General features: G+C 40.8%; 1 protein-coding gene across 1 annotated transcript; it reads right to left on the bottom strand.

The window, feature by feature from the left end:
* Window positions 1–6,074: 6,074 nt before the first annotated feature.
* LOC149239716 (uncharacterized) lies at window positions 6,075–11,656 on the bottom strand. The gene is made up of 3 exons (XM_089369947.1): window positions 11,415–11,656; window positions 10,961–11,270; window positions 6,075–10,241 (listed from the first exon to the last, which is right to left on the bottom strand). The coding sequence occupies exons 1-3, from the start codon at window positions 11,654–11,656 to the stop codon at window positions 6,075–6,077; spliced, it is 4,719 nt and encodes a 1,572-aa protein (XP_089226073.1).
* Window positions 11,657–11,838: the final 182 nt, after the last annotated feature.

Below are 11,838 nucleotides of genomic sequence, written 5' to 3'. Positions count from 1 at the left end.
AAGGGTACAACTTCTTTCAAGGATGCCGTCAAAGGGAAGGGGGAAGCCAACAACAAGCCATCATCACCACAAGATCTACCTGGACCTTATATTGTGGAGCAAAAAATGCAGACTCTAGTACTGACAATCACTCTGCCTGAGGTAAACAAATTTTATATTGATTTTTCTACAAAGGCTATCATATGCAGATTCAATGGCTTTTGGCCTAAAACAGATGCATTACATCAATGGATCTGCTCCACGTGGACAACAAACTGTGATATCCATTTATGCTCCAAAAGGATTTTTTAATGTCAGATTCGACATGGTAAAGGAAAGGGAATATGCCCTCCATGAGGGTCCATGGTTCTAGGGCAATGCAAGACTCTTCATGACTCCCTGGTTCCCAAGTTTTGATGCCAATACTATGGTGGTTTCCAAAATGTCGGTATGGGTTAGGTTACATAACCTCCCGCTACACTTTTGGCTTCCCAAAGTCTTCGAAGCAATGGGGAATGCGATAGGAAAATACCTCAAGCAAGACATGGAAAGAATTACAAGAGGTATACATACTTTTGCCAGAATTTGTGTAGAAGTAGATCTTAGCCAAGGCTTACCTGACAGCATAATTCTGATCCATAACAACACACAGTGGAATCAACCACTAGATTATGAGAACATGGCCTTCAGGTGCCATGGCTGTCAAAAAACAGGTCACCTTCTTAGCAACTGCCCACAAGCCAAAAAAGAAACTAGAAGAAACAAGAAACAAACACAAAAACCAAGAGGCTGGCAGCACATAATGAACCCATATGAAGCAGCAGAGGATGAGGAGTCAACTATCCATCCACCAGATCCTGATGATGTTCCTATTGAGGAGGAAGCTACAGAAACCATCCCCAAAGCAAACAATCAGATACACAAGAGGCCAAAATCACAAGAATTTGTGGTACAGGAACTGATGGACTCTTTGTCGGAGAAGATACTAGATACAATGGACACCAGTGGAGCCAAAAGACAACATTCTCCAGAACACTCTGATTCTGACAAGGAAAATCATCACCTTGTGGAGGGCACTTCTCTCATACTTTATTCATCCTCACTGACTCAAGGGAAATGGCCAAAGGTTGAGAAGAAAAAATGGAGAAAAGCATGATTTCCTCTCCATTTGTACATTACATTTTTGGTTTTTCTTTTGATAGCAGTCTTTTGATCTGCTTTATGCATATGTGCCTTAACATCTACAGAATGTAATTTTGTTATCATTAATAAAATTACTATTTTTCCTTATGGGAAAAAAAAACACGATATGAATGGGCAATGCACTGTGGGCATTGAATTTCCCTTATAAACTAATTTACTTGAATCCAAACACAATGTAAAGTTGCTCTTATAAATCAATTTGCCTCCAATTGAAACACAATCAATTGGGTTGTCAACTATGGCATTGAATTACTCATATAAATGAATACACTATACATCAAATGCAATGCAAACACTTGACTTGATGGCAAAATAATTCCCATATTCATAACTTTACTTTTACACAAATGTAGAGCAGAAAGATTTGTCCAAGTTGACAATGATTTTTCTATATTAATTGCTTTAACATAATGCAATAATACATAAATTGTAGTCCTTCTACTGGCCACTGTGTATGTTACCAAATTTTAGGACAAATTAAAATCCCTTAAAGTTAATGACTACAATGATCATGGAGAAAAAAAAATTGACAAAGAGGAATCCGCTCCAACAAGCTCAAAAAACTTGTAATGTAATTAAAAGAAGCATTGAACATTTTAGGAATAAGTTCAATAATATGAGAGAAATGGTTATACCAACTTGTGGATTTTTCTCTTTTTATAAACTGTAGCACTTGAAATTCATTAATATATAAAAGTTTCATATTCACAAAGAACCTAACATTCCATACTTCAACAAATATTTCAAAGAACCTAACATTCCATACATCAACAAAAATGGAGACAGAGCAATAAAGAAGCTCCTCAAGATGGCAATTTACAAAAAGACAACTTAGATCCATTTGATATAAACTTAATAAGACAACTGACTAAATTTGACCAGAACCAAAACCATTTCCAAAATGACATAAAATCCAGATTTCTCCACAAACGAGATGCCACAAAGGAATGAAACAACAATACACAAGTACATTTGTTCCAACCCAAACAATAAGTGCAATTACATCTTTTAACTGTAAGTGTTATAGAAGAATGAATCGGAAAATGAATTTCATAGATTAATGCAGTCACTGCATTTAAAGTATCAGTCTAAGAAGTTCAAATGTGAAATCTCTGCATATTGTTGTAGAATTTATTCCAAACAATACATAAATGAATTAAAACACAATGCAAATGGGTTGGACTGCCCACTATGAGCATCAAAATACCTTTATAAATCAATGTACCTCCAATTAAAACATAATACAAATGGGTAATGCACTCTCAGCATTGAATTTCCCTTATAACCCATTTTACTTCAAATCCAAACACAATGCAAAGTTGCTCTTACAAATTAATTTACCTCCAAAAAAACATTTGACAATAAAAACAGTGTTCCATCTCACACTAATAAGGTTGGGTAATTAGTTGTGTGATTTTTTTGGGACCTCCATTGGATACCATAGAAAGTAAACTCCACCATATACAACTCAGATAACCCTTATAACAATTCAATCCAAATATCCAAAAAACACCATAGAGATGAATTGCGCATCAAAATTCATTACAGAGCTAATCAAACCACAAAAAAACAATTGCCCGCATGGATTTGAAGGCAAAGAAGGTCTAAACAACACAAATCAGATGAACCACAGAGCATTTCAATCCCAAAACAGATCATAGGGTCGAGGCCACCCCTTGGATACCATAGAAACTAAACTCCACCATATACAAATCAGATAACCCTTATAACAGTTCAATCCAAATATTAAAAAAACACCATAGAGATGATTTCCGCATAAAAATTCATTATAATCAAACCACAAAAAAAACAATTGCCCGCATCAGATTTGAAGGTAAAGAAGGTCTAAACAGCAAAAATCAGATGAACCACAGAGCATTTCAATCCCAAAATAGACCATAGGTTCAAGGCTACCCCTTCACACCCTACTTAAATCACATCACCCTCGAGTGGAGCTTTCAGCTATAGGTTCCAGCGTCGGATGGGGGTTTATAACCCCAACTTATCAAATTGTAGCCTACCAGAGGAGCTTCCTAAGCGTATCAAACACTTTAGACTCAAAAAATCACTTGAGATTTAGTGGGTACATGGGCTAAACCTAGGGTCAAATTAAATCAAACACTGCGCCCAAAAAATTAAGAAAACAACTCATGTTTCGAGGAGGGTAATAGAGCAAGTAGAATTGACAAAAATCATAACAGAAATCAGAAGAAAATGCAGAAAACATGCAATAACAGTTAATTTCCCAGCAAATTCAAGTGTTCAAAAACACAATAGTGTAGTAAGAGCAAAAAGAACAAAAATCCCAACAACAAGTTTAGGTGTTGAAAAACACAGTGTCTGGTAGGATTTAGAATCCTACTTGATAGACGCAGAAGCCGCCACCGTGTTCAAACGTCCCCTAGACCTCGCCATACCTTTTCTGCAACAACCACATAAATTACCTACAAACAAAACTTGTAAAACATGAAAAAATTAGCAGTTGGCAAAAACATACAAACAAATTACACGCAATTCGAAAAAAACCCATGTATTTAGAAATTTACCTTCATGGACCTTGAACTAGTTAGAATTTCACACTGGCTCCTTCCCAAACAACAGGTCGCGACAATGAAACAATGACCAAGGTATTTGTAAACCCTTGACGGTGTAGAAGGAACAACAACGACGACATTTGTAAACCCTCGATGATGCAGAGCATTTAACAACAACAACAGAGTTAAACCCCCCTCGAAACAGTTAAAGCAACAAAACCCTAAACCCTGAACAACAATGCTAGGCGCAATTAAGCGACCACACCATAAACCCTAAAATGCTAATGAACCACTACAAGCAACCTCGCCTGGTGAGCAGCTCAAGAATGGCGGACAAGGCGAACCAGTATTGGAGCCATCCCAAGCCATCGTCGGTGGAGCGCATCGCCCACACACCGGACCCGAACAAAACAACACAGGGCAGAGAATACACTGTACAAAATAGACGGAATGAAACCTTAAACGATGAGGTAGCTGCAAACTTAAATGCCCCCACCCACCACAACACGTGGCAGGCTCCATTAGGCAGGTGTCATACAAGGTTGGCAAGTGTCTATGTGGAAAAAGTTGAGGTGGATGGTAGGGCACACAAGCAATGGCGTCCCTCCCCTATAAGCAAAATTTATTTAGCAAAATGGTCCATTTTACAATAAGATGTGTAATTCCTTTTTTTTCTTTAGTTAAAGTTGACCCATGTCAAAACTATAAAGGGACAAATGTCAAATGGAGATGAAAAAGGTAGACAATGCATAGCTTGACCAATTTCAAAAAGGGACACCTTCAGTGTAACTAGCTTGACCAATTTCAAAAAGGGACACCTTATGTGTAAAAATGCAATCTTTAAAAGAAATACTTCAATAAAAAAATATTAAAACTACAATTTCTTTTAATTCAAATCTTTATCTTTGGTCATAAATTGACATTTCTTATTGTCTCCTCTATATCAATGGATGCAATTTTAAATATTAACCACCTTGCATCTCTAAATCCATATTTACCTAAAACATTTATAAAATTACTATACAAATTTTACATCGGGCTTGACAAGAAACTGCAACCCAAAAACATTTACGCTGTCAAAATCACTTGAAAATCTTGCTAGTCACATCAACTCTTAACATTGCTAAATCTTTGAATACGTAAATTAATTTTTTTATTTTTTTTTAACAAAATCGGCTGCTAGATGTATTCAAAAAAGGAAGGGGAGACTAAGCTCCGGTGTTACATTGGAAGAGCTCATAGTATGAGCTTGCAGCTGAATTACATTGAGACATTCCGCTGGAATGCTTTTATATTCCGATTGAAAGATTCTAGCACAAGTGTAGATTCTGATAAATTGAGACAAAAGCAAACTGACTTTACAATACATCTAGTCTATACTTATGTGACTGATCTGTCGAGCAGTGGAATCCTCCGGGTGGCTGTCAGCTTCTGCAACCTTTATACTAGAGGAACTGGTACTTGGGGCGTTGAGCTTGTCCATCATATACTTGAGAATATCAACAAACTCCTGAATGTGCGCACAGGTATTTGTTAGAGCGTTGAATTGCTCCTGCAGAGAAGAGATGTGATGAAGGAAGAGGTTGAGATCGGCCTCATATTTAGCTGTGATAATCCTTGTAGCAACATCGATTTTTTTGTCCAGGAGACGCTGATGCGTTCTGACTTGTTCAAGTTCAGCTTGTAGATCACGACAATGAAGGCAATCTTCACTGCGATCCATCCAAAGAGCTTCAAAACTGGCCTGGAGCGACACTGGAAGAGGGCTCTCACAAGCTGTTGCGGCGACACTGGGAACCCAAAGGAGGGTCAGAATAGCAGGGGAGAGAGTTGAAAGAAATCTCTGTGACTCGGGAACAGATCTGAAGGAAATATCAGACTTTAATTCAGGGGCTAAAACAGGGCGAAAGGAAGCATTAATGGGCAAAACAGAGATGCAGTGAGGCGAAGAGGCGAGCCTTATCAAAGCGGAGAGGAGGGATCGGGCATTAGGGAGCCTGAGAAAAGAGGCGTAACCATTAAAAGAGATCGTAAGCCGACTGTTAACCACTGAAAAGAGAGCAAAGAGATCAACGAACATGAAGATGGGGGCTTGCAGGTGAAGGGGAGGCTTCCTGGAATAAATAATCGGCGGGCAGAGACCTATGAAGTACCGGATCACGTGAAAGAGGCATGGGTGATCACGGATTTCACAGGAATAGCTTAGGTTCAGAAGAACAACAAAATCTGCAATGAGATACGGAGGGATTTTCGGCGGCTTGCGACAGTATGCATCGGGTTTACTGTGGATTTGATCAGGGTACTTTTTTGCAGAAACGTGGATCATTTGATATAAACAACTTAAAACAATCATGGAAATCAAGGGATGAAATGGTGTAGGTCCTCATTGTTGTAGAGAATGCTTCCTTTAGGCCGAGAGCAAGCTTGACTGGCCCTTTTGTCAGCTTCTCGATTAATGGAACGAAGGATGTGATAGAAATGGAACTCCTGATCATGAGATATCAAGACTTTGCATCGACTGATGGTTTGCTGCAAGAAAATGTTGGAAGCTTGCCGCCTGCTGTTCATTAAATTAATTATGATGGCAGAGTCGCCAAAGATGAGGGCTTTTTTGATTCCCTGGGCCTGTAACTGAAGAATGCCTTGATAGAGGGCCAGAGCTTCAGCCCTGTTATTTGAGAGGATTCCCAATCCCCATTCAAAGGAGACTAAGGGTTCACCAGAAGGGTTGTAGATAATGCCCCCTGCTCCCGCAGCTCCCGGGTTTGATTTAGAAGCTCCGTAAAAAAATAAGGAGTGGGAGTTACTTGTGCGAAGCCAATTGCTGAAGTCGTCCTGCTTTAAGCGAATTTTCCAACTGTGACTGTTTGTTTTGCCCAGATTGCTGCAGACTTTCACTGTTGGTGGGATACTGATCTTGTCAAGTAGATTTCTTATAAAGTCTCTTTCCTCAGCCCATAGACTAGTGATGTCAATTTTTTTGGTAATCTTAGAAGCAATAGTTTCGATCGCCAGACTTTTTGCCTTGATATAAAGGTGCCTGATCGAAGTCTCTTTGTCTCTAAATATCATGCTGTTCCGAGCAATCCAGATCCTCCATAAAAGAGCAAATGGGAGGGCGTCCCACACTCTCTTAGCTGGATTATGTTTCATGGATTGCCAGGGGTAATTTCTTTTCCAATTATTTAGAGCTTCGCCAATGGAATGTTGAGGATTCCAGATGGGAGGCGCGGAAGGATTGATGTTGTTCCAGCATGAGACTGCGAAAGGACATGAGATAAAAAGATGCTGTATAGACTCCTCTGCTTCTTTGCAATTAGGGCATCTGGAGGGTCCAACAATACCTCTTTTTTTGAGGTTCTCTGCAGTGAGAGTTTTTTCTTTCAAGAGAGTCCACATGAAGAATTTAACCTTAGGAATTGCTTCTGCTTTCTTTAAAGTCTTCCAGTGTATCCATGCTGGCGCTGGGTGTTCCTTGTTGTTTAAGTAATCATAGCCTGCTTTAATTGAGTAACTGGTTCCTGTAGGGTCCCATCTAAATTCATCCTTGTCATTTTTAAAGGTGGGAGCAATGCTGTGCAGATGTTTGCAAAAATTGTCAAAGCTGCCTTTGAGGCGATGAGGGATGGGAGGAAATTTCCATCGCATCCAAGCATGGGTTATTGCATCCCATTGAGAGATTTGGTCTAAATTACATATACCTTTACTTTGGAGAAAGAGAATTATTGAATCCATACCTGGGAGGCTGTTGATTGGTGGGTTTCCCATGATTTTATCAGTGCCGATGTTGACTTTCATACCTCCTTTAGGCACCTTGGAAACGTTTTGCGCCATGAATGTGATGGCTTTTTTACAAAGCTTCCAAATCTTTGTGCAGTTTCTGTTGGGAATCTCAGCCGTAAGCAGATGCTGCCTTGGTTGATTGAGGTATTTTGCCTCCAAGACTTTTTTCCACCAGGCTGTTTGGTTTTCCATGAGTCTCCATATCAACTTTCCACCAAAGGCTAAATTCATGAGAGTTGGAGATCTAATGCCAAGGCCTCCTTTCTCTTGGTTTTGGGTGACTTGTTTCCATCCCACCAGGTTGAATTTTTTCTTCTCATTCTTCCCTCCCTGCCAGAGAAAGAATCTGAGAACACTGTCCATTTTGCAAAGAAAGGAAGCTGGAGCTTGTGCCAGGGAAAATTGATAAGGGAGAAGAGAGGAAAGGCCCGATTTGAGAAGCACCAGCCGCTCAGCTGGAGTGAGCCAAGAAGTTCCCCACTTCTGAACTTTTTTTTTCATTTTGTCTAAAGTTAGTTCCCAGACATTTGCCCTTGCATTCCCTATACTCACCGACATTCCCAGGTAACTGAAATAGTCCCAATTTAACTTACAAGGGACACCAAAAATGTTAGCAATACTTTGAATCGTTTGAGCTGAAGCATTCCATATGTAAATACAGCTTTTGAGATGGTTAATCTGGCCCCCTGAGTATCTCATGAATTTATCTAGCAAGGATTTGAATCTTCGAGCTATGATTGTGGTCGCCCCACCCAACAGCAAAGTATCGTCAGCGAATTGGGAATGGTTGATATTTTTTATGCCATCTTCAAATTTAATGCCAGTGATGAGGCCTGCCTGCCTCTTATGGTCAAGCGCACAACTGAATGATTCTGCCATTAAGATAAAGAGGTAAGGAGATAAGGGGCAGCCTTGTCTTAATCCTCTTGAGGATCGAAAGGAGGGTCCAGGTCTACCGTTGATAAGGGGAGCAATCCAAGGGCCAGAGATACAGGCTCTTATGATGTCAAGAAAGAAGGGAGAGAAGCCCATTTTCTGGAGAACCGCAAAAAGGAAAGAGTGCCTTACCCTGTCAAAGGCATTGGCCAAGTCTAATTTCAAAATAAAGCCCTTTTCATTCCTTGAATGGCTAGAATGAATGGCTTCCTGGACCAAGAGAATAGAGTCTGAGATTTGTCTGTTAGCCATAAAGCCTCCTTGGTTTTCAGAAATTAACATCGGTAAGAGAGGTTTGAGACGTGAGGCAAGGATTTTTGTGAAGATTTTGTAGGAAGAGTTGCATAATGATATTGGCCTGAAGCGGGAGAAGTTGGAAGGGCGGTTCTCCTTTGGAATGAGGGCCAGGTGAGTAGAGTTTGTATAACCTCCTATTTTTCCTTTCCTCTGAATCCATTTGAAGTATTTAATGAGATCCTTTTTTATCAAATCCCAATATTCTCTATAAAAACATATTGGGAAACCGTCCGGTCCAGGTGCCTTGTTAGGCTGAAGGCTCCAAATTGCTTCCTTAATTTCTTCCTCTTTTATCTCTTCTGTCAAATTTTTATTTAAATCTGCTGTGACTTTGGTTGGCAAGTGCTGCAGGAGGTCATCAAAGAGTTCTTCCTCCCCTGTTTCAGTTAAGAGCTCCTTGAAATGGTCTGAGGCAGCCCCTTTGATATCTGTTTGGTCAGTGTGTTGGGTCCCTGCATTGTCTATGATGACTGTTATGTTGTTTTTGATTTGCCGAGCAGTGGCTTGCTTGTGAAAGAAGGAGGTATTCTTATCTCCGCTTTTCAACCAGGTTTGCCTAGATTTTATACGCCATTTTTCTTCCTCCTCTCTTTTGATGCTGCATAATTGATTGTATAGATTTTCTTCTTGAGTCTTTTCATTCTGATGGTACTCTTGATTTTCTATTACACATTGAAGGTCTTCAATTTTGGATTTCAGCTCTCGTTTTTTTTCCTCTGGTTCATTATACTGCGTTTTGGCCCAATTTTTGAGCGCTTTTTTCACATTTTTTAATTTGTTCTCCCATATAAAGCCTGGAGATCCTTCAACATGTTGACCCCAGGTTTGCTGGATAATATTTTTGGCTGCTTGGTAATCGCTCCATATATGATTATATTTGAATGGAAGAGGCCCAAGAGGGCAATGCATATCCATGGTTAAAGTAATTGGGTAGTGATCTGAGACCGCAAAGGGCAAAATGGAGGCGTTGACAACTGAGTAAGAGGAAAGAAAGGAGATATTAACCAGAAACCGATCCAGTCTCTCCATTATATTGCTGCTACCCAATCTGCGATTACTCCAAGTGTATTTTCGGTTTTTTGGAATGATGTCGATCAGATCACCGTTTTGCATTATGTTTTCCAGCTGATTTCTGAATGGGTCTGGCGTAAAGCTTCCCCCACGCTTTTCATTGGCATGTAAAATTAAATTGAAATCGCCTCCTAAGATGATGTTGCTGTTGTCTTCTTCCATTATGTTCTTGCTGAGAGAATCCCAGCAAACTTCTTTGTCCCTGTAATGATTAGGGGCGTAAACATTAAAAATCACAATCTGTTGTTTGCTCATGTTGTTCCTCAACACTGTCTTTATCCAATGTTGTTCTATTAGTTCAGCTTCACTGTTCCACTCTTCCTGGCTCCAAATGGTAGTAATCCCGCCAGAGGCCCCTCTGGCTTCACATGTACATCCTTTATAACGCTTATGACAGTCAATGATCTTGTTGATTTCTGACTCTCTCTGTTTTGTTTCCTGTAATAAGATAATGGATGGTTGCTCTTGATTTATAAGATCCTTTAGGGCGTTGGTTTTGGAGGGGTGCCCGAGTCCCCTGCTGTTCCATGAAAGAATTTTAATCATTTCAAAACTGTGATTCGAGGAGGTGCTCTCCCTCCCTTATCTTTGCTTGCTGTTTCTTGATCTTTTGTTCCCTGTATGTAAGATTCTATAGGATTCTGGAGTCCTAGAGCTATATCTTTTTGTGCGTTCTCATCCCTGTGCTGTTTGGAAGTCTTTCTTCCCGGCTTCTTTTGACCATCTAGAGAGGACCCCTGATCCTTGGAGTTGCTACGAGTGATTCTAGGAGGGAGAGGATCTGATGATAGGTGGGAGGGAATGATCATGGAATGGGGGGAAGAGGGGGGCTCAGAATGATTCAAAGGAGCAGGATCATCTTCGGGGAGGGAAAGGACGTGGAAGGGGTTGGAGGAGGGAGAAGAAGGAAGAGGTTTCAACTGGAGGTCAGAAGATTGAGGTGGATGAGGGGAAGAAGGAAGAGGGGACGAGGGCGGGGGGGAGGGGTTATGAGAGGTGGGAGGGAGATGATTGGAAGGTCCAGCTTCATTGGGCAGTTTGTGGCCAGGGGCTGTTTTTTTCTTTTTGACCACTTCCCATTGCTCTTCTTGCGTATTATTATCAACATTAGAAAGCTTAGTGCAACGGTTAGCAAAATGACCGTACTCGTGACATACCTTACACTTGAAAGGGATCTGCTCATAGTCGAGTTGCTGAATGTGCGACCAGTCGTCAACTTTGAGCTTGATGGCTTCTGGAAGACCTTTACCCAGATCAACCTCGACACATATACGGGCACATGCCTGCATATTATCTCTTGGCTCGCTCCGATCAATGTATTTTCCGACCGCATTTCCAATGGCACGCACTGACTCATCTCCCCAGCAATGCAATGGGAGGTGAGGGAGACGAACCCAAACAGGAACCGCATTAGGGATATCTAGCTCCGGGTCGAAGTCCGGCGTCCATTTGTTTAAGTACAAACCTCTGGAATCCATGAAGTAAGGGCCATTGCGAAATATCAAATCCTTGTCTTCCTTTGTCTCAAAATGAAAAGTGAAGTATCCCTTCCCGCAAAATCTGATAGAAATTTTCCCTTGAATTTTATCTGTCCAATTCCTTTCCACCCACCTCTGAACAGTTTTTGGTGAGGGCCAGAGACCTGTAAATTGCCCTATCAGTCCCTTTTCCGCCAGAGCAAGAGCAGCCATTTTGGGCAAAGTAGGAGGGAGAGTGACTTCCTGTAACCCCTCGATTTTTTTGACAAACTTGGAAATCGAAGGGCGAGCACGTTGGGGCGGTAAGGAGTTTATCAGCGCAGAAAATGCTTGTTGTTGAGCTGCCTCCTCCGGTGGAGCCTCCGGAGGGGCCATCTGAGCAGCTGAGGATCGATCCGAAGAAGGATGCAGGCGGTCGCGCGCGCTAGGATCTTCAAACAGTTGCAGGAAGCGGCTACAGCAGGAGCACGCGCGCTAGGTCTTCCCTAAGTGTTTATATTTATTAGTTCGTAAATTAAAACTATTTAAATATCAATAATGCAACACTTTTAATGACT

The sequence above is a fragment of the Pinus tabuliformis genome, chromosome 8, assembly GCF_031772625.1.
Source record: "Pinus tabuliformis cultivar Carrire ecotype Pingquan chromosome 8, CPIR1, whole genome shotgun sequence".
In the NCBI taxonomy this organism is placed as follows: domain Eukaryota; kingdom Viridiplantae; phylum Streptophyta; class Pinopsida; order Pinales; family Pinaceae; genus Pinus; species Pinus tabuliformis.
This window is presented reverse-complemented; position numbering and strand designations above follow the sequence as displayed.